Source organism: Eublepharis macularius, chromosome 16 (assembly GCF_028583425.1).
Source record: "Eublepharis macularius isolate TG4126 chromosome 16, MPM_Emac_v1.0, whole genome shotgun sequence".
Taxonomy (NCBI): Eukaryota; Metazoa; Chordata; class Lepidosauria; order Squamata; family Eublepharidae; genus Eublepharis; species Eublepharis macularius.
The window spans coordinates 27,749,967-27,769,281 of NC_072805.1; the positions used below are offsets into that span (position 1 = coordinate 27,749,967).

General features: G+C 42.7%; 1 protein-coding gene across 1 annotated transcript in view; it reads right to left on the reverse strand.

Moving 5' to 3' along the window:
• Nucleotides 1-19,315, reverse strand: part of CDH8 (cadherin 8) — a 348,996-nt gene that overhangs the window by 185,490 nt on the left and 144,191 nt on the right. The window contains exon 3 of the mRNA XM_055000337.1: nucleotides 8,150-8,269. Within this exon, the coding sequence (XP_054856312.1) occupies nucleotides 8,150-8,269 (120 nt within the window). The remainder of the gene's footprint in view (nucleotides 1-8,149; nucleotides 8,270-19,315) is intronic.

Sequence of the window (19,315 nt, forward strand, 5' to 3'; positions counted from 1 at the left end):
GAAGAATTAATCTGAGGGCCAAGCTGCAAGTGACGAATGACACTTGAACGGCAAGTGTATTTCTCCCTGTTCACTTGCCCTCCACTCAATCCACTTGCCATTCAAGTGTTATTCGTCACTTGTAGCTTGGCCCTGAGGAAACAACAAGACTAAGGGCCAAGCTACACATGACGAATGACACTTGAACAGCAAGTGTATCGAGTGGAGGGCAAGTGAACAGGGAGAAATACACTTGCTGTTCAAGTGTCATTCGTCATGTGTAGCTTGGCCCTAAGGCATGGCGTTGGATGTAACCAGCTTTTCTGCGATTGAAAAAGGAAGGAAGGGTCCCCTTTGATCACCCCTCCCCACAAGAGGATATTCTGGGGATCATGAGAGCTGCATAGACAAAAGCAATGTGTGTTAAGGGTGTAGTAAGGAGGGGAATTGAGTGAATCTGAGGGCTAAGCTACAAGTGATGCCTGACATGTGATTTTTAATGTGTCAGGGATGTGATTTTATCTGTGAACTGTAGTTGAAACCAGCATTATGTCCCTAGCACGGGAATGCAGGGAAGGGAAAGAGCTTTTCAAAGACAGTTTTCAAAGACATGTGGGATCGCTGGGGAGAGGAACTTTGCAATTGTTTTCTTGCAATCTCAATAGAGAGATGAACTACCAGCTCTTCCTCTCCCTTGCCTCCCCATGCTAGGGAAAAGGTCCTGCATTCCTCTCTTCATTGAGATAGCAAGAAAACAATTTTCTCCCATGCAGCTCTGTCTTTGAAAACTATGTTTGAAAACTACAATTGCATCCCCGACACATTAAAAAATATGTGTCTGGTGTCACTTGTAGCTTAGCTCTGGGTGAAAAAAAATGGCTGAATGTGATGTATAAAAAACCCATAGGAGTCACTGGGAATGCCCACTAACATCCTCATTGCGATATGGGTGGGATACTGAGAACTTCAATATGATGATCACCAGTTGAACTCACTATCATTGAACTCATGCTGTTGTTGCTCAGAAATGTCGGCAGTCAGCTAAACTGATTGCAGCCCAGGAAACTGTCTTAAGTAGAAGTGGGTATGAACCAGGAAAATACCAAACCGTGCAGTTCAAGGTTCGTCACATTTCACGAACCACAAACCACAAACTTTCACACAGTTGCCCTGCTTCGCAAACTGGTTCGTTTGGTTTGTAAAAACATTACTTACAGGGCAGCAGAAGGTCACTTCTGGGGCTGCAGAAAGCCAACCCCCTCCCATTGTCTAGGAAACTGATTGATTGGCACCAGGCAGTCTGCACTGACAAAGTGAAAAACAAAACAAACAAACCAGCCTAAAATTCATGACGGTTTGTCAGAAATGGGCTCTGATGAACTGCCAGGTTGCAAACCGTGAACCAGCCTGGTTTGTAATGAATTTTTGTTCGTATTTCAGTTCATGCTTGCCTCTAGTTGTAAGCATTGTGCCATTGCCTCCTAGTGTAACCCACTCTTGCTTGCTAATATACTGTTTGGGACTAGAAAAGGCAACATGGTATAGCTGATCTTGTCAGATCTTGGAAGCTAAGAAAGCTTTGCCCTGATTAGTACTTGGATGGGTGACCACCAAGGAAGTCCAGAGTTGTTATACAGAAACAGGCAATACCAAACTACCTCTGATGTCTCTCACCTTGAAAACCCTACAGGGTCACTATAAGTTGTCTACAACTTGATAGCATTGTCCAACACCAATATGCTGTTCAGTTAAACCAAATTTCACACATATTTGGGGTCTTTTGTCTTTGTTTTGGGATGCTGGAATAAACAGTTGTTTGTGAATTCAGACAACATAGCAAACCATAGACAGTATGAGCTGTGGTTAACAAACCAGTCAGGATCCCCAGCTTGAAATCATGGTCTGAAGTCAAGCCAACAGCCTTCAGTTTTAGGCCCTCTGCACGCAAACTACACAACTAACCAGGGTTGGATTAAACAAGCCACAATTTTATTCACAGCATGCAGCCAAAGTTATGTGGTAAAGCTGATTCATCTGTTTTTCACACTGCTACAATTAGGACAGAATTGCTTAATTTCCCCTCACCACCACGTGAAACAATTAATAAATGGTGTTTTTGAAACAGGAGATGTTTTTCACAACAATTTGCTTTCGTTTTGAAAGGTCAAAGTTTTCCACTTCAGTACTTTCCCTTATTTATTTTCATAGCCTTTAAGAAGACAACAACCAACATATCATTTATCAGAAGAATTTGGAAAACATCTCCAACACTGAAGTAACTGTGTCCACTGCAGAAAATAAATGATCACACAAAAACACAAACAAATGTTTCTTGAATCAGGTTGCAATGACCTGAAGTAAATACAGTTAATTTTGGTAATTAATTATTTATGAGTAAGAGAGGAATCAGTGATGGAGAATTGAAATAAATTCCAGTATAGTGGAATGTTAAGTATGCCAGTAGAGAGAGAGAATTGTAAATACAGATGCACACTTATCCTGTCCATCAAATGTTTCAGAATATCTCTACAGAAACACAAAAGCAGCTGATATATTCTAATAATAGATTGACTGTAGAATTATGCCAATGTTGTCCAATGGTCAAATTGAAACAGAAACAAATGAAGCTGCCTTGTGCTAAGTCATACCACTGGTCTACCAAGGTCAGTATTGTCTACTCTGTTTGGAAGCACCTCTCCAGGATCTCAGGCAGTGGGGGTCATTCACATCAACCAACCTACCAACCAACCAACCAATCAATCAATCTCACTCCACAGCTCCGAAGAGTAAAATAATAGAATAAAAAACAATAAAGTAAGAATTGGGAGGGCCTATGCAGTGCGACGAGCACAGAACTGTGGGCGCAGATTGTAGAGGGGACAGAGAGATACCTTCCTCAAACAAGGAAGTAAGTTATTGAGGCTCAGTCAACCACTTGTGTATCCCAAACGCCTGAAGAGAAAATTTGGCAACTTTGTTAGTTATCTCCTGGGAAGAATCTGGAAGAGGGGGTGGAGGGAGAGACATAATGTTGTTCAGATCTTCCTGGTAAAGTTGACAAGATTGGAGCTATATAGTGAGATCGGATGTTATTGTAGAATGAGCAGTGCAGCAGAACATGTTCGACAGAGTCTACTTTCCTTACTTTGATTTACTATCTGACCCTTTCAACTGGAGATGCTGGGGAGTTGATCCTGGGACCTTCTGCATGCAAGCAGATACTCTACCACCAAGCCATGACTGCTCCCATTCTGTCTCAAACTGAGGGCCAAGCTACACATGACGAATGACACTTGAATGGCAAGTGTATTTCTCCCTGTTCACTTGCCCTCCACTCAATCCACTTGCCAAGCAAGTGTCTTTCGTCATGTGTAGCTTGGCCCTGAGGGGTGCAGAAGCATACACAGAGTCAAAACCAACTGAGTTCAAGCACAGAAAGCAACCATGGGTGAGAAATGGACAGGAGCAGTTACGTCATGAGAAGCTGTTAAATAGTTGGTCCTTTTAATATTCTAGGGTTTTTTTTAGTGTTGGGTTTCTAATAGTTTTCCTCATTTTTGATGCTGTTTTACCATGTTTAATTTTGTAAACTATCTCAAGCAGGTCCCCTGGAGACAAGGCACAGACATTTTCTAAACAAATAAATAAGAACCTGAGCAAGGAGTTCCATTTCAAGGCATCAGTCAAGTCAAGATCGGTCAACACTCGCACTTTTCAAGCAGTGTTCTTATCAAGAGTTCAGTCACCCAGTCCCAGGAGCAATGTTTGAGGTTAAGATCTTCTTTGGCCTGTTGAGAAGGGGATAAGCTTTTGGAATCAGCTGACTGAGGGCACAACTAGATGTGATAATGTTCCCAAGTTAGACTTGGGGACACTGCCGCCATTTTAGAACCTAACGTGGGTGACTGTCCCAAGGTCCTGATTGGTCCAAAAACACCTTGGGACCAGGCACTTGTTTCCTCCCATGCCTTTTTCAATTGCCAAAATGGCTGCTCCAGCTCATGGCAGTGCATTTCAAGATTGCGTGTACCTGCAGTACATGGGGTTTCCAATGTTGTTATGCAAGCCCAACACTTGAGCATGTGAACATCCATTTTTCGTTATAAAAAAAACAACAGATGGAAAGTCAATAATATGGAAGAAAATGTATGTGGGAAGATAGATTGCGAGCTTGTTGATGTATAAACCATCACAAATTTGATTGTTTAAAACAGTGGTCTCCAAGAGACAGTCAGCTGGCTGCTGCAGAGTAGCTCATGAATTCCCTAGAAGACGCAGGGAATGATCATGAAAAGATCTGTTGAAGACTTTTTAAAAAGCTTTTATTTCATTGGGTTAGATCCAGCCATCTCTTTTGCTCACCCATTTCCCCTCCTTATTACATCCCACATGGCTTTTGCCAATGTAAGTCCCATGATCCCCAGCATAGCCTTTCTGGGTGGTTAAAGGGGAACCTTCCTTTCACCTTATCACCTGTGGAAAGCTGGTTGGATCCAACTCATATGGTTTTATTTTCTATGCAGTTTAGCTGATAGCTTCATTTCTGGCACATTTCCTAGTATATGTCTTATTTCTAAGATAGAACAAAGTTTGATAATAGGACAAGGGGATATTTGTTATTATTATTATTCAGAACTAACTCTCATTAAAGAAAAGGTGGTGACCCCTAGTTTAAATGGTTTCTTTTATTAAACAAAATCTGCATTCCCAATAGAACTTAAATCACAATGGACAATTCTCAGACCAAACAGCATTCATGGGAAATAGGGCTGCCAACTCCAGGTTGAGAAATTCCTGGAGATTTGGGGGTGGAACCTGAGGAGGGTGGGATTTAGTGAGGGGAGGGACCTCAGCAAGATATAATGCTATACAGCCCACCCTCCAAAGCAGCCATTTTCTCCAGGGAAACTGATCTCTGTAACGTAGAGACCAGTTGCATTTTTGGGAGATCTCCAGGCCCCACTTGGAGGTTGGCAACTCTAACAAGAAATTCATCAGTGTCTCCAGTGCTAATGGCACAGAAGGTAAGGCACAAGAACTTGGCTAGAGGAAACCTTGCTTCAAACTCACTTTGTGAATTATTACATAAATAATTGGGGAGGTCTCGACAAAAAGACTGCTTCACCAGAGTCCATCAACTGTTGATGTGCTATTTTTTATGAGTGTCTATATTTGAGCTATTATTTTTTCTACCATTGGGCTCAGGGAAGATTAGAAGTATTTAAATTGCTTTCAGTGTGTTGCTTAAAAGGGGATGCATTCCTGAGGTGTTCTCAGTATCAATTATCAGTTGTATTTTCCTTAAAAGGGGAAACATCAACAACAAAACCAATGATGATGATGATGTTACCCATGAACGAACTTTTCCGCTTGCACTCTCCTCTTGCAATGTATATTGATCAGTGACATATGGAATGGATCCTATTGGGTTTCTTCCCAAAGGTCTTAATGCCAAATTTTTTTACAAAATTATATCTATTAACTGACACAAAGTGACAATCTAATTTTGCTACTAAAATGAAAATGACCTCGTTGATGTTGGATATGTCATGGTAGGTGTAGCATTAAATGCATTAATGGCAATAATTTTCAGGCTAACCATGGCCCTTTTCACATTACTTACTTGCTTCCAAAACATTGCGATATGTAGTGCAAAAAACGCGGAAGATAGCATCTTCTCACAAGAGTTTTGTGTGATGTCGCGCAAAACTATCGCGACAAGATGCTATCTTCCACGGTTTTTGCATTACATATCATGATGTTTCGGAAGCAAGTAAGTAGTGTGAAAAGGGCCCATGTGTCAGTGGATATTTTAAGACCCGATTGTTCTAGAACATTCATGAGCTTGTCCATATGCTCTTGAGGCAAGAGAAAGTCCACCAGTACAAAATGGACAAATAAAGAAAGCAGCCATCTGGAATGTACTATTGTGTTAAAATCACGAGGAAGAAGTATCGCTGCAGGGATAAGCCAGCTAAACGTTTACTTGGATATAAGCCCCTTTGAAAAATATAGAAATTACTTCAGAGCAGAAATGGATATGATTGCACTGCACTGGTGATAAAGAGTACGTTTTGTTCAAGGGTACACACACAAGTCTACATTCAGCATCATTACCACTCTAGTATAAAAACAATATGGGTGAAGGAAACTTTTGAAAATGAAACCCTGGATTGCACACACTTTGAACGTCTACCTTTCCTATTAGCACATAAACAGCATATATCTATGTTCTCACTATGTTCCTTAGTTGTAGATTTTCCGGGCTGTATGGCCGTGGTCTTGGCATTGTAGTTCCTGACTTTTCACCAGCAGCCGTGCCTTATTCATTCCAGCCCTGAAAAATACCAGACTAACAAAACACCTGACATCTTATAATAGCCCTACAGATAAGATGAGCATATCAACCACCAATCCATATGCAAAAGAACCTCCTCAGGATACAGTGAAGCCTCCCTCCATTAGCATTCCACACCCTGGGAAACTCTTACAGGATGACTCAGCTCAACCCCACCCCTCCTGAGTAGATAGAAATGACTTGCCAACATCTTTTCCACACTGTGACACTGAGAGATCTCTGTCTTTTGGCGCTACACCTCTGAAGATGCCAGCCTCAGCTGCTGGCGAAACGTCAGGAACTACAATGCCAAGACCACGGCAATACAGCCCGGAAAACCCACAACAACTAATGTGAAGCCATGAAAGCCTTCGGCAATATATGTTGTTTAGATTTCCCTTTTCAATCATCCAATATTCCCAATTTACAGATTCAATCAGTACTACTCTGTGTATGCTTATTTGAGGGTAAGTTCCCATAAGTTCAATTGGACTTATTCTCAAATAGGTTTGCAGGCTGTAATTCTTTACAGTGTGCCCCTAAATAGGATTGTGCTCTTCTAAATGTATTTGACTTAGAAGGGGATATCTCTTCTTAGGATTGGTCTGTTAGTCAGTTAATGGCTGGATCTTGCATGGAGTGGAGGAGGATCAAAAGGCCATTAAGTTCAGAGACTAAAATTACTGAACTGTACCACTGCTCATCATTTGATAAGCTCCTGGTAGAAAAAAAAAGGAGGTACAGCTCAAAATTATCCGGAGGTGTTACAGTACCCGCCAATCAAATTCTTGATAATTCTTGAGTACTTCAAATCTCAAGCAGTTAAAACAACAACAACAACAAAGAAACCCTATTCAACACACATACCCCCAACTCAACAGGTTGTATAAGACTCATTCTACTCTTCCCCTTTCTCCTTGCTTTCCTTCCCTGAGAGCAGAGTTACCAACCTCCGAACTAGCTGGAGATATCCCAGAATTACAACTGATTTCCAGCCAACACACCTCAGTTCCCTTGGAGAAAATGGCTTCTTTGGATGGTGGACTCTATGGTATTATACCTGCTGAGCTCCCTTCCCTCCCTAAACCCCATGCTCTCTAGGATCTGCCCCCTTAATTCATATACGATGAGCATAGTTGAAAAATTAAGCACAAGGTGAGCCATTAAAGAAACAATTTCACACAAACCAGGACTTGTCCGAGCATATCTGTGCTGCATCAGATTGCTTTTTACCCTTCATATCATATAACATTGTCATAACAACAGGCAGAAATCCACACATGAGGAAAACTACACTTATCATGTGGCTAAAAAAAAATTATGAGACATTTGAAAGAGGAAAAGAGAACAAGGGGAACCGCTTGTTATATCTAAAAAAGAAAATTTTGGAAAAAGAAATTCCACCTCACCCCCCATAACAGTCCCACTATAGTCCAGTCAGGAGTTTTTAGTTTATGCATGGAATGAGCACTAGGGCACATGAAAATTTTTGCCACAAAAAGTTTGACTTCTGTTAGAGAGATCAGCACAAAGGCTGATCAGATGGTCAGAATGTTTCCACTGGAAACTGTGAGCTTTTAGACAAGGCTTTTCTGCTATATTGGTCTCAGTTGCCTCAACAGCATTAGTAAACAGACTTCTTTCTTTTGTACTTTGTCAGGCCGCTTTGTGCAGCGGTGGGAAATGAGTCAGATACTTGCGCTCTACACGTTGACTAATGTTGACAGCCACCTACCTACACATTATGTTTAAACGCAGCCAGTGAAGCAACATTCGAAACATTTCTTCTCACTTCACCAAATCTGGGGAAAGTCAGTATCCAGGATCTCTCACCTGTATGTGGTTCCACAGAAAAATAAGGCTGCCCTTCCAAGATGCTATAGACCAGCTTGGCGCTGTTTCCGTAAACAGGATCATCCGCATCGGTGGCTGTCACTTTAGTAACGTAAGTACCTAATGAAAAAAGGGGAAAAAAACCAATACTTAGTGAAATCTGTGATCCGTTTAGGAAGAATTTACTTGCTACCACGCTGTCTCCATTTTGTCTCTGCACCCTCTGACTTGATGTCTGAGACCTACATCCCTCCCTGCTTAGCTTTAAAAGCAAGTAATCAAAGCTCTGGCCAGTACAGAGCAACAATAAAACAAAGATTGGAAGGAGGAAACAGATTCACACCTGATCAAATAATGCTGGCTAGGAGTGAACAGGCAGCATTTGGAACATGGCTCTGCAGCTGTTTACAATTAATGATACAATTAGAGATTAAAGATGAAAATTCAGAACAAGAAATCAGCGAAGAGCCACTATAAAAAAAATGTTTGTTTGCTTAACTAAAAATATGCCACTTAAAAGTACAGATCGCTTCCATGTGGAAAAATTCCTGCAGTCCTACTACTGGTTGTTATGAGTGACTCCTTTATTGGGAAGTGGCAGTCTTGTGGTCTCACAATAAGCAACAAATGCACATCATACACAACAGTTTTAGTGCACTGGAGTAAATCTGCATAGGTTTGCACTTGGATTACAGGCAACTGTTCCTCTCTGTTAATTCCCTCTCTGTGAAGCATCTCTAAGAAGCCTTTTAGCCTCATAAATGCCACTCCCTTCACATACTGATTATTCTAGCATCCCGTCAACTGATCTAATAGACCTGAAGTTAAAGATTCCATTTTTTTTTCAAGAGCCGTATTTTGTTCCAGCCACATTTGGCTCTAGAGGCATCAGTTGCAGTTTTTTTTTCTGCTTTGGAAAATTCGGGAAGGCACAGCCTCATGCAGAAACCTACAGTCATATCATATCGTTCAAGTATAGGGTTCCCATTCCCCCACTCAGGGTGGGGTATCCCCCAATCCCATCCTTACCTCCCCACACCCACTTGGTCAGCAGGAGGGTGTGCTTCCAGGGGCACCCCTCCCTGGGTGGTGCGGCATGCTCTCAGGCTGGGGTGCACTCCTGCACCGTGAGAGCAGGTGGTGGTGGTGGTGGGAGCGGAAGGCAGTGGTGGCAGTGTGAGTGGCCTGATCTTGCTGCCACCGCCTCTGCCGCCTGCTCTCACTACCACCACCACCGCCGCTGCTACCCACTCTTGCCGCCACTGCCACGGCCTCTTTGTGCTAACAGAGAGCAGGCCATGGCAAGAGCAGCCTGCTCCAGTGAGGTCAAAGGCCCTTTTGACCCGGGGGAGCCCTTTGACCCCCGCATTATGACATCACTCCAAAAAGTGGCATCATCACGCAAGCTGGGAGCATGCACATGCTGCGTGTGCGTGCAAAGAAAGAAGCCAGGGTAAGTGCTGGCTCCCAATCCCCCACCGGGAGAGCCCAGGGACATGGGGCTCCCTCGTCGAGGGACTCCAGGTCCCTGGCAACCTTATTCAAGGATACAAATCTCACTACGGTGTGTTAGCCACAAAAGGCCATTGTTACCATGGCTGAATGTATCCATTACATTAACCTGGAAACTGTGCCTGTTCCATTCCATTTTCTACCCCTCTGCTCTTAGGGAGTCAAATTAGTTTCTTACACCTGGCTCCTGCCTCGGCCTGAAACCAGACTGCAATGAATTGTCTCTTAGTCCCTTATAACCAGGACAGAATTGTTCCCTACAAATACCTTTTTTCCTACTCCAAGTAGGGCTAGCAACCTTGGGGGGGGGGGGAGGGTTTCTCCCAGAATGTTAACTGATTTCTAGACTATGTAGATCAGTTCCCCTGAAGGAAATGACAGTTTTGAAGGACTGACTCTATGCTATACTGCAGATTCTAGGGAAAACAGAAGGCCTAGCTTGACATTACGTTCCTGCTGAACTCTGCCTCCTCCTCAAACTCAACCTTCCCCTAGGGCCACCTCAACATTTTCAGGAATTTCCCAAGTCAAATTTGGCTACCCTAGCCCAAAGGTTTTTAGAGCTGCTTGGGCCACCATCTAACGCATGGCATTTAGACTTCTTTTTATCCCATTTGGATTTATTTGCTATCCAACCACCTGGACTCGTGTATGGGTACTGGACTTCATTGGACTTCATAGTTTATTTTTGTACCATTTCTTCACAGTGCATCTTTCCAAATATAGAGGCATTCCCTGCCATTGTTTATATATTTATTTATTTAAATTATTTCTATATTGTTGCCCCTTCAGAATGCTGCTCAAGGTGGCTTACAATTTAAAAACACAGTGTAAAATACACAACATTAAAAACACAAGTATGGCGTTCTCTCGTCCTTAAATCACAGAAATGGCACCAGAGGCATTTTTAAAGTTCAAAACAAAACCAATTAGTTTATTTACATTAGAGGAGAAAAGTCGAGTGAAGTCAGATGCTGAAAAATTCTGAGGTAAAATTCAACATATATAACTACCACTAAGGTAAAATTCAGAACATGCACAGACTTCCATTCCTATGCTCTTCACTGTTACTTAAGGCTTATGCTTTTAGGCTTTGTTTTAGTGTTCTCTTTCTTTTTTGGAGTTAGGAATGCTGATACCCACCTTCTAGTACCCCAATCCCCTTCTCCTCACACACCAGTGCTTTCCTTCAGTTGTTAACTGAATCTGAAGGTCTCCATAGGCAGTTTCCAACCAGGGATCTCTCCACTCTCTATAGCTACCTTCCTGTTTGACTGGGTAGGGGAATTCTCCTCTCACTAGAGATCTATCCACTTTCTTTGGCCTGTTTGGGACTCTGCATCTACTGCCTAAACCTCCTTGCTAACCCTTTCCACTTCTCCTGTTAGTGGTAAACTGATCTCCATGAAGATTCTGTCTCACAACTCCTTCACGCTGGATCTCTCTCTGCTAGGACTGAAAAAAGACCCTCCTATTTCCAGCTCAGGCTACCCAATCTGAAGCGTTGGAGTAGCCTGCCACTTGAAACTATCTGATTCTGAGATGGATTAACTCTTAACAGTCCTCCAAATAAGTGTGTACAACCCTTCCAGACTTTCTTGCAGACTAGAGATGGGCATGAACTGAGAAAATTCCAAACTACAAATTTTCACGAACTTGCTGCGGTTCGTAAACCAGTTCATTTGGTTCATGAAAATGTCACTTCCAGGTCAGCAGAAGGTCTGCAGAAAGCCCATCCCCTCTGTTGCCTAGGAAACTGATTGATAGATACCAGGCTGTCTGCAGTGATGAACTGAAATATGAACCAAACAAACTGCGCTAAATATTTGTCAGTTTGTGAGATATGAGCTCCCATGAACCACCGGTTTGTGAACCATGAACCGGCCTGGTTCATGACGAACTTTGCTTCATATTCTGGTTCATGCCCACCCCTAGTGCAGATTGTCACAACAAGCCATTAAACACACATTGTATTGTGGGTCAATAAATCAGCATATCATTATTTGTATATAATGTCACATTTTCACTATGAGAAGAACCTCCAAGGAGTCCTTCCTCCAGTGTAAGGACTCTTTTCTCCAACGGCAAGATATTTACTCAAACTTAGTAGACAAGAACCACTGAATCAAACCCATTTGTGTTATGTATTACATGCATTGAACATAATGTTCAGCTATGTACACTGATGCACATGTCCATTAGATTAATTTTCCCTCACTCCCCACCTACCATATATTCAGAGATTTACTCTTTAATTTTGAAAGTATTGGAGGTCATGTCTCTCAAACCTGACAAGCAGCAAGTCTACAATTGTGCTCTGATATGAAAATTGAATTCCCCAAATCTCTCCAAATGGAGAATTAAGGCAACATATAGTTAATTTATTTATATCATTTATAGTCAGCCTTTCTCATCGAGACTCAAGGCAGATCACATAGTGTGAGATTATTACAATCAGTATCAAGGACATTTCTATAACAATGCCATAGGGTAAATAAATACAAGTTTACAAAGACATTGCATTAGCAAGATCCAATACAGAGTTGAAGAAATGCTGAAACAGAACATAAGCAATTCTAGGATTGACATTAGACAACATGAAGCACAGGTAGTATATAAGAGTATATATTTAAAGCAACAGATTATATGTAGGTGGTCTATCCAGCCGGGGGAAGGGCAGACGTCAGATGTTTCCTCACTCCAAGATAATATGTAAGGCAACAGAGTGGTGAGGTCTATGGTCCCTAACTCATTAGCGAAGCATCTGAGACCCCCCACCCCACAATACAGTCCTCCTATCTGTGTAAAAAGCCTTTTTGAATAATTCGGTTTTGCATTAGGGTTGCAAGACCTCTTCTCTCAACCCCTAGGAGCTTTGGGGATGGGACACCAGGAAAGGAAGCATTAATCAGTGTCATAATGTTACTTCCAGGTGAAACTTCCCAAAACTTTATTGTGATGCTGACTGACCCCTTTGTCATTTTCTTCCCACTACACATTCAAGCAGTAGGAGGGATGGGAGATGGCAAGAGGAGTTCTCTCACTATTCCATGCAAGCTGGCAAATCTACATCCTTTTTTCTGATACCTCCAAGCGGAAATGCACCATCAGGGAGAAACTTCTGGGAAAGAAGAAATAAATAAAATAGTGATATTATTTGAAGTACTTTTGCAAAAAGTGGGAACAAAGCTACCTATTAGAATTACATGGACTTCAAGCATTTGAAAAGGGATCATATCAAAGGGATAGGAAATTCCAGATGAATAATACAATATAATATATTGCATTTAAGTTTTGCTACAGCACATTTCAAAGAACCTGGCGGCGTTACAGCTGGTGCCTAGAAAAGCTATGGTTTAGAAGTGATGTATTTTCTTTCTTTGATTTCCAGCTACACTAATAGTTGGAAGTGGCTGTTGCCAGAATCTGAATATCACCCATTGTCTCTAAAATGACTTTGTCTTGCCCACTTTTTCTTTGCGTTATCCAGGCTTTAAAAAAAATGCAACCCCCCACTATTCTATCTTACCCGACCACTCTTCAGCTTCTGATTACACCGACGACTAAATCAAATCACATTCAAATGGTCTCTCCCAGCCTCACTGCAGGCACATCCTTTTAGATTTGCATGTTAGAAAATGAATGATGACATTAATTAATGAAATTCCAATGCAATAAAGGCAACGGGCAGAGCGAAGGGCAAAGTGAAGGGCTATGTCCTTCGAGTAATGAAGCGTGCTTAGAGTAGGGAAAATTCCATGGCAGGTATGTATAGGCCAGCACTAAGACATGACATCTCTCTAGGGATGGCAGCATTTCCAGTAAAACTCCCCCCCCTTTCCCCCCCCTTCCAGGTTCAGATAGTGCAGAGCTCTGTAATGGCACATCATAAAAACTGCTGAACAGTCAGGATGCAAACTCAGTAGCTGATTGGGGTGTTGATATTTTTAGTGGTGCCAACGAAGCCCGATGTGCAATCAGCAGATGACACTGCCTTATAAAATCATAGAATTGTAGGGTTAGTAGCGACCTCTAGGGTCATCTATTCCAACCCCCTGAACAATGCAGGAAATTCACAAATAACTCTCCCCCCCCCCAACACACAGTGACCCTTACTCCATGCCCAGAAGATGGCAAAACACCATCAGGATCCCTAGCCAAACTGGCCTGGGGAAACTTGCTACCTGGCCCCAAGGTGGAGATCGGCCATACCCTGGGCATGTAAGAAGGAGTTACAAGAACTAAGCACTGATGTAACCATTCCTGCCCTCCCTCTCATGATCTGCCTAGGTTCACAGAATCAGCATTGCTGTCAGATGGCCATCTAGCCTCTGCTTAAAAACCTCCAAAGAGCTTGTTTGTCAAGGTCCGTATTGTTTACTGTGACTAAGAGCAGCTCTCCTAGGTCTCAGCTGAAGGTCTTTTACATCACCTACCACCTGGTGCCAAGGATTAAACCTGAGACCTTCTGCATACAAAATGGATGTTCTGCTAGTGAGCCATGCCTAGGGTTACCAGCCTCCAAGTGGTGGCTGGAATTATAACTGATCTCTAGGAGACAGAGATCAGTTCCCCTGGAGAAAATGGCTGCTTTGGAGGGTGGACGCCATGGCATTATACCATTCTGAGGCCCCTCCCCAAATCCCATCCTCTCCAGGCTCTACCCCCAAAATCTCCAGGAATTTCCTAACCTGGACCTGGCAACCCTAGCCATGCCCCTTCCTCATATCTCCATAGATATACCACCACAGACACACAACTGAAAGTATCATTTGAAAGTATCTGATGGTAACTCCCAATGAATTTAGCCGATTTCCTTTAAATTCCATTCATTCTTCTAGCCAGCCAAAACTGAAACATTTCTCTTTTGGATGTTATATTTCAGTTTTGAGATGTGGCCAAACTTTACCATTGAAGCTTGAGAACCAAATTTTGAAAATTCAGCAGATTTAGAAATGTTGCTAAATTCTTCCTCAGTTCCCATTCCCCATTTTTCTCCAGCCTTCCTAGTTAGGAAAAACTAGGAATGAACAACCATGCCTTTGCATTTATTTTTTACACTTGATTCTATTTTTTCCCCAATGAGTTCCATTTTCCGCTTCTTTTTGTTAATTTTGGGGATTAGTTTGTACTGTGTATGTATGTTACACGGTTTTCTTATTCATTGTATAGAGTGTTTATATGCACTATGTACTCTCTGTGCACAAATAATGTTGAAAAAGGCACACATTTATGTGGAAATTCAGTGTGAGTAAACAGAAAATAGCACATACATACAGAATCACAGGTTCTACTTACAGAAAGGGAAAGAGAACTTGAAAGAGATATTTTTAGGCTGAAACAGCAGGGATGAGAGATTCAAAATCATCCATAAGAGGAAAAAAATGAGAAAAGGAACTCTTCATAAAAGTGCTATCCAGACAAGCCTTATTGAGTTTTCCCTCAGTGCTCTTGCACTGGAAGTCCTCATTATTTTCATTTTACACATGGGAGTCCAAGACTGATACAGACTGACTGACTGAATACTTCATAAGGTATTCAGATGTAGATGAGATTAGAATCCTAGTTTTCCTTTAGGAGGGACCATGGCTCAGTGGTAGATCCTCAGCTTGGCGTGCAGTTCAATCCATGGCTAGTTTTCACCCGGACAGTCCGGTATTTTTCTGGATATCCAATTTTCACCCAGACCATCCGGTATTTTTCTGGATAGTCCAGGGGAAATGTTAAAATACTCAACACCTGGTGCTACATCTGCCTCCTTCTCCCTGCTTCCAGGCAGCTCTGTCGTTCGCTTGCCCAGCCTGACCACCCAACTTCCTGAGCACTTCCGCCAGTCCAGGGAAGTGGCCAGCCATGCTCCTTGGCCTCTTGTGTGGTGCCACCTGTGAGTGGCTAGCCAACCCAGTATCCTGCACAGCACGGGCAGGAGTGGCCAGACAGCGAGCCAGCCTGCCTGCCCAGAAGTGGGGGAGGTGCAATGATGCAATGATGTATCTTCCAGTAGTGGCATAATATTTTTTTTGATACTTTTTTATTGATACTCATGCACATGCACTCTATGTGCATGAGTATCAATAAAAAAGTAAGTCTCGCACACTCCCCTCTCCCTGGGATCCAGTCTTCTGGACCCCATTTGGCAATCTTGTCCATGGCATCTCCAGATAAAAGGATCAAGTAGCAGGTGCTGTGAAAGATCTCTACTTGAGAACCTGGAGACCCACTGCCAATCAATATTATATCAATATTAATATTGATAGGCCAGCAGTTTGATGCTGTGTAAGGCAGTATATCGGTGTTCAATGGAGACTTAAACTGGGGGGAAGGAAGTCAAGATGGAAAGGCTATTGATACCTCGTGTGTCCATTTATCTGCACCTGGCCTCATTTAATAACCCCACAACACAATCATGTGGTGGGCTTTCTTTATTTTTATTTACTATGAGTTGAATAGTAGACTTTTTAAAAATGTTGTGCTGCACTGTTTGGGTCATTTTGAAAGGGTGTTAAGGGTGCCAAGGTGCTGCCACAACACATATGCAAGGGAAGCTAAGCTAGGAGTAACTTACAAATATGCCGTCTCTCTCCCTGTGGCATTCAGGAGTAGACATGAGCACAAACCACAAAATGAACCAAATTTCATCATGAAATTGGCCATTTCATAGTTTGTGAACCACAGTTTGTGGAAGCCCATTATTTCATGAACTTCCATGAACTTCTCCTCGCCAAGCAGTCGATCCAAGCCGGCGGGGTTTGAATGCCCCAAAAGGGGCATTTAAACCCCCAGATCAACTGCTTGGTGGGATCTCCCTGACAAGCAGCTTCGCAGTGTCAAGGAAAAGGGCATTTAAATCCCCGGATCAGCTGCTTGTCGAGGATCTCCCTGACAAGCAGCCAATACAAGCTGGTGGCGGTGAAATGCCCCTTTCCCTGCTGCTTCGCAGTGGCAGGCAAAAGGGCATTTAAATCCCCAGATCAGCTGCTTGTCGAGGATCTCCCTGACAAGCAGCCAATACAAGCTGGTGGCAGTGAAATGCCCCTTTGCAGCAGCACAGAAAGGGGCATTTAAACCCCATGAACCACAAACCATGAACCAGTTCATGAACTAGGGCAAGTTCATGAAAGTTTGTGGTTCATGGTTCAGGGCAAAATACAAAACTCTCATTTCGGTTTTGTCCCGATTCGTGCCCATGTCTATTCAGGAATTCCTCCCAGGCCAAAACAAGCAACAGCACATAGCAGGATGCAAAGACAAGAATTTATTTGCTACGAAGTGAACAGCAGACTTCTTATACTGTTGTGCTGCATCATTTGGGTTGTTTTGAAAGAGAGTCAGGGATGAAAGGTTGCCATGACTTGTGCGCAAGGGAAGCTAAGCTAGGAGCAACTTGCAAGCATGTCGTTTCTCTTCCTGCAGCTTTCAGAATTCCCTCCCAGGAAGCAATACCCAACAGCATGCAGCAGGATGCAAAGGTAATGATTTATTTGATACAATATAAACAGCAGACTTCTTATAAATGTGCTTCACCATCTGGGTCATTTTGAAAGGGAGTTGGGGACAAGGAGCTGCTGCTCTGCCGCATATGCAAGGAAAACTAAGCTAATAGCAACTTTCAAGAATGCAGTTTCTCTTCCCATGGCTTTCAGGAGTCCCTCCCACACAGAAACAAGCAACGGCACAGAAGAAAACTTGATAGAAAACTTGGTGGGTAGATGCTTTGGGGAGGAGGACTGTGTTCTGTGAGATTTTGGTGACTAAATATGCGAAAACAGCTGACTCAGAGACTCATTTCCTATCTACCACCCATGACAAGAACTGTATGCTTCTATACACGTGTAGCTATTCATTCAGCTGAAAGTCATGATAACAGGGAAACCCAAATGGATTACATCTGAACCGGCCCTGGCTCCATCCAGGAAAAACAGTAATGTTGCAGACTTCATTCAGAAGCCTCGAATCCAATTAAAAAATGACAGAATTCAAATTGCACACCCCTACTGGTTATTCCCTCAGTAGGCAGCAAAATGGCCTCTTTGGGCCAAGCTACAAGTGACGAATGACACTTGAACAGCAAGTGTATTTCTCCCTGTTCACTTGCCCTCCACTCAATCCACTTGCCGTTCAAGTGTCATTCGTCATGTGTAGCTTGGCCCTTTGTCACACCACACCTCAGGGTGGACCAAGAGTTAAGAGTGTTGGAGTATGACAATGGGGAAGAAGGTCCTGTTCCAATCCCCCCTTGGCTAGAAAGCAGACCAGGTGACGTTGGGCCAGGCTTCAGGCATCATGTCCTGGACTATCCTCCTGAGACAGTAAAGTGGGACCATCGTGGATGCTACTCTTGGGCTCCTTAGGGAACCAGAAGGTTAAAAATCAACCATCTTCTATCCATATTAGTTGACTGGCTGCTGCTGACCTTTCCAGCTCATCCCTCCATCATACCCACTTTCCCATAATGCTATCTGCACATTCCTTAATGTTATTTCATGCATTAATTCTCCTAGCACTGGTAAGGTCGTATCAGGAATGGAACGTCCGTTGCTTTGCTGCCGCAATCAAAGCGCCTCTGCATTATCAAGTGGAGATAACACTTTTACAGTTTATAAGGCCATAAGCAAAGCCCTCTTAAATCAGACCCATGATGCACCTAGACTATCATCTCTTTTTTCACAGATGTTTCCAGGAAGCCCACGAGCAAGGTATGAGGCAATAGCCTAATACGTGCTCAGAGATGCTGTTCATGTGAATAGAAGCCATCATAGCTAATAGCCTTTCACAGAATGAGTTGGATCCAAACTGCTTTGCTGTTGGTGAAAAGGGAAGGGCCACTGAAAATGGCTATGCTAGAGAGCATGGGACCTGCATCAACAAAAATCTGTGTGGGATTGGGGCTGTAGAATGGAGAGGAATTAGTTGAGATTGAAAAAGCTAGCTGGATCCAACCCAACTAGCCTCCATGACTTACCATGCAATCCTAAGCAAAGTTACTCCAGTCTAAGTCCATTGATTTCAATGGGCTTAGAGTGGAACAACTCTGCTTAGGATTGTGCTGTTAGGCTAGGCTTCTGTTAAAAGCCATTTAGACTAGCGCCATCATCATGTCTCGCAACAGTGAAAGCCAGTTGATATGAGCATATGCCATTTTAAAAAAAAAATGGAACAAATTCTTTGCAATATTGTTGACAAGTGCAATTGTTTTTAAAATTCAGTTGTTCTGAAGAATGAAGCTGCTAAGAAGAATGCCTATTTGTTTGTTTATTTGTTTGTTTCGGACTGTGTTTTTTCTTCCCACACCAAACATATTTAGCAAGAGCTTATAGGTGTAGTAGCATTATCTGAGCCATGGTGTGTGGGAAATGAGCTTACCTATCCAGGTCCTAGTTCATCCTTCAGTTCTGTTCTTTAGCCAACACAAAGCAGATACCAGTAAATTTAACAATAGATCTGTTTATTGCTTTGAACTCAAAGAGAACCCTTACAAATGGATAACTCAAATACACACCAAGAGAGGACAAACAACACACAATGTAAAACCCAAGCACAGTTCCTCTAATAAAGGCCTTGAAGGGGGAAACAGAAACTAGTTTGCAGTAGGATTGCCTAATTCCAGGAGATAATGAGGGAAACTATATGAGGCGCCTGGGCGCATGTCAGGTC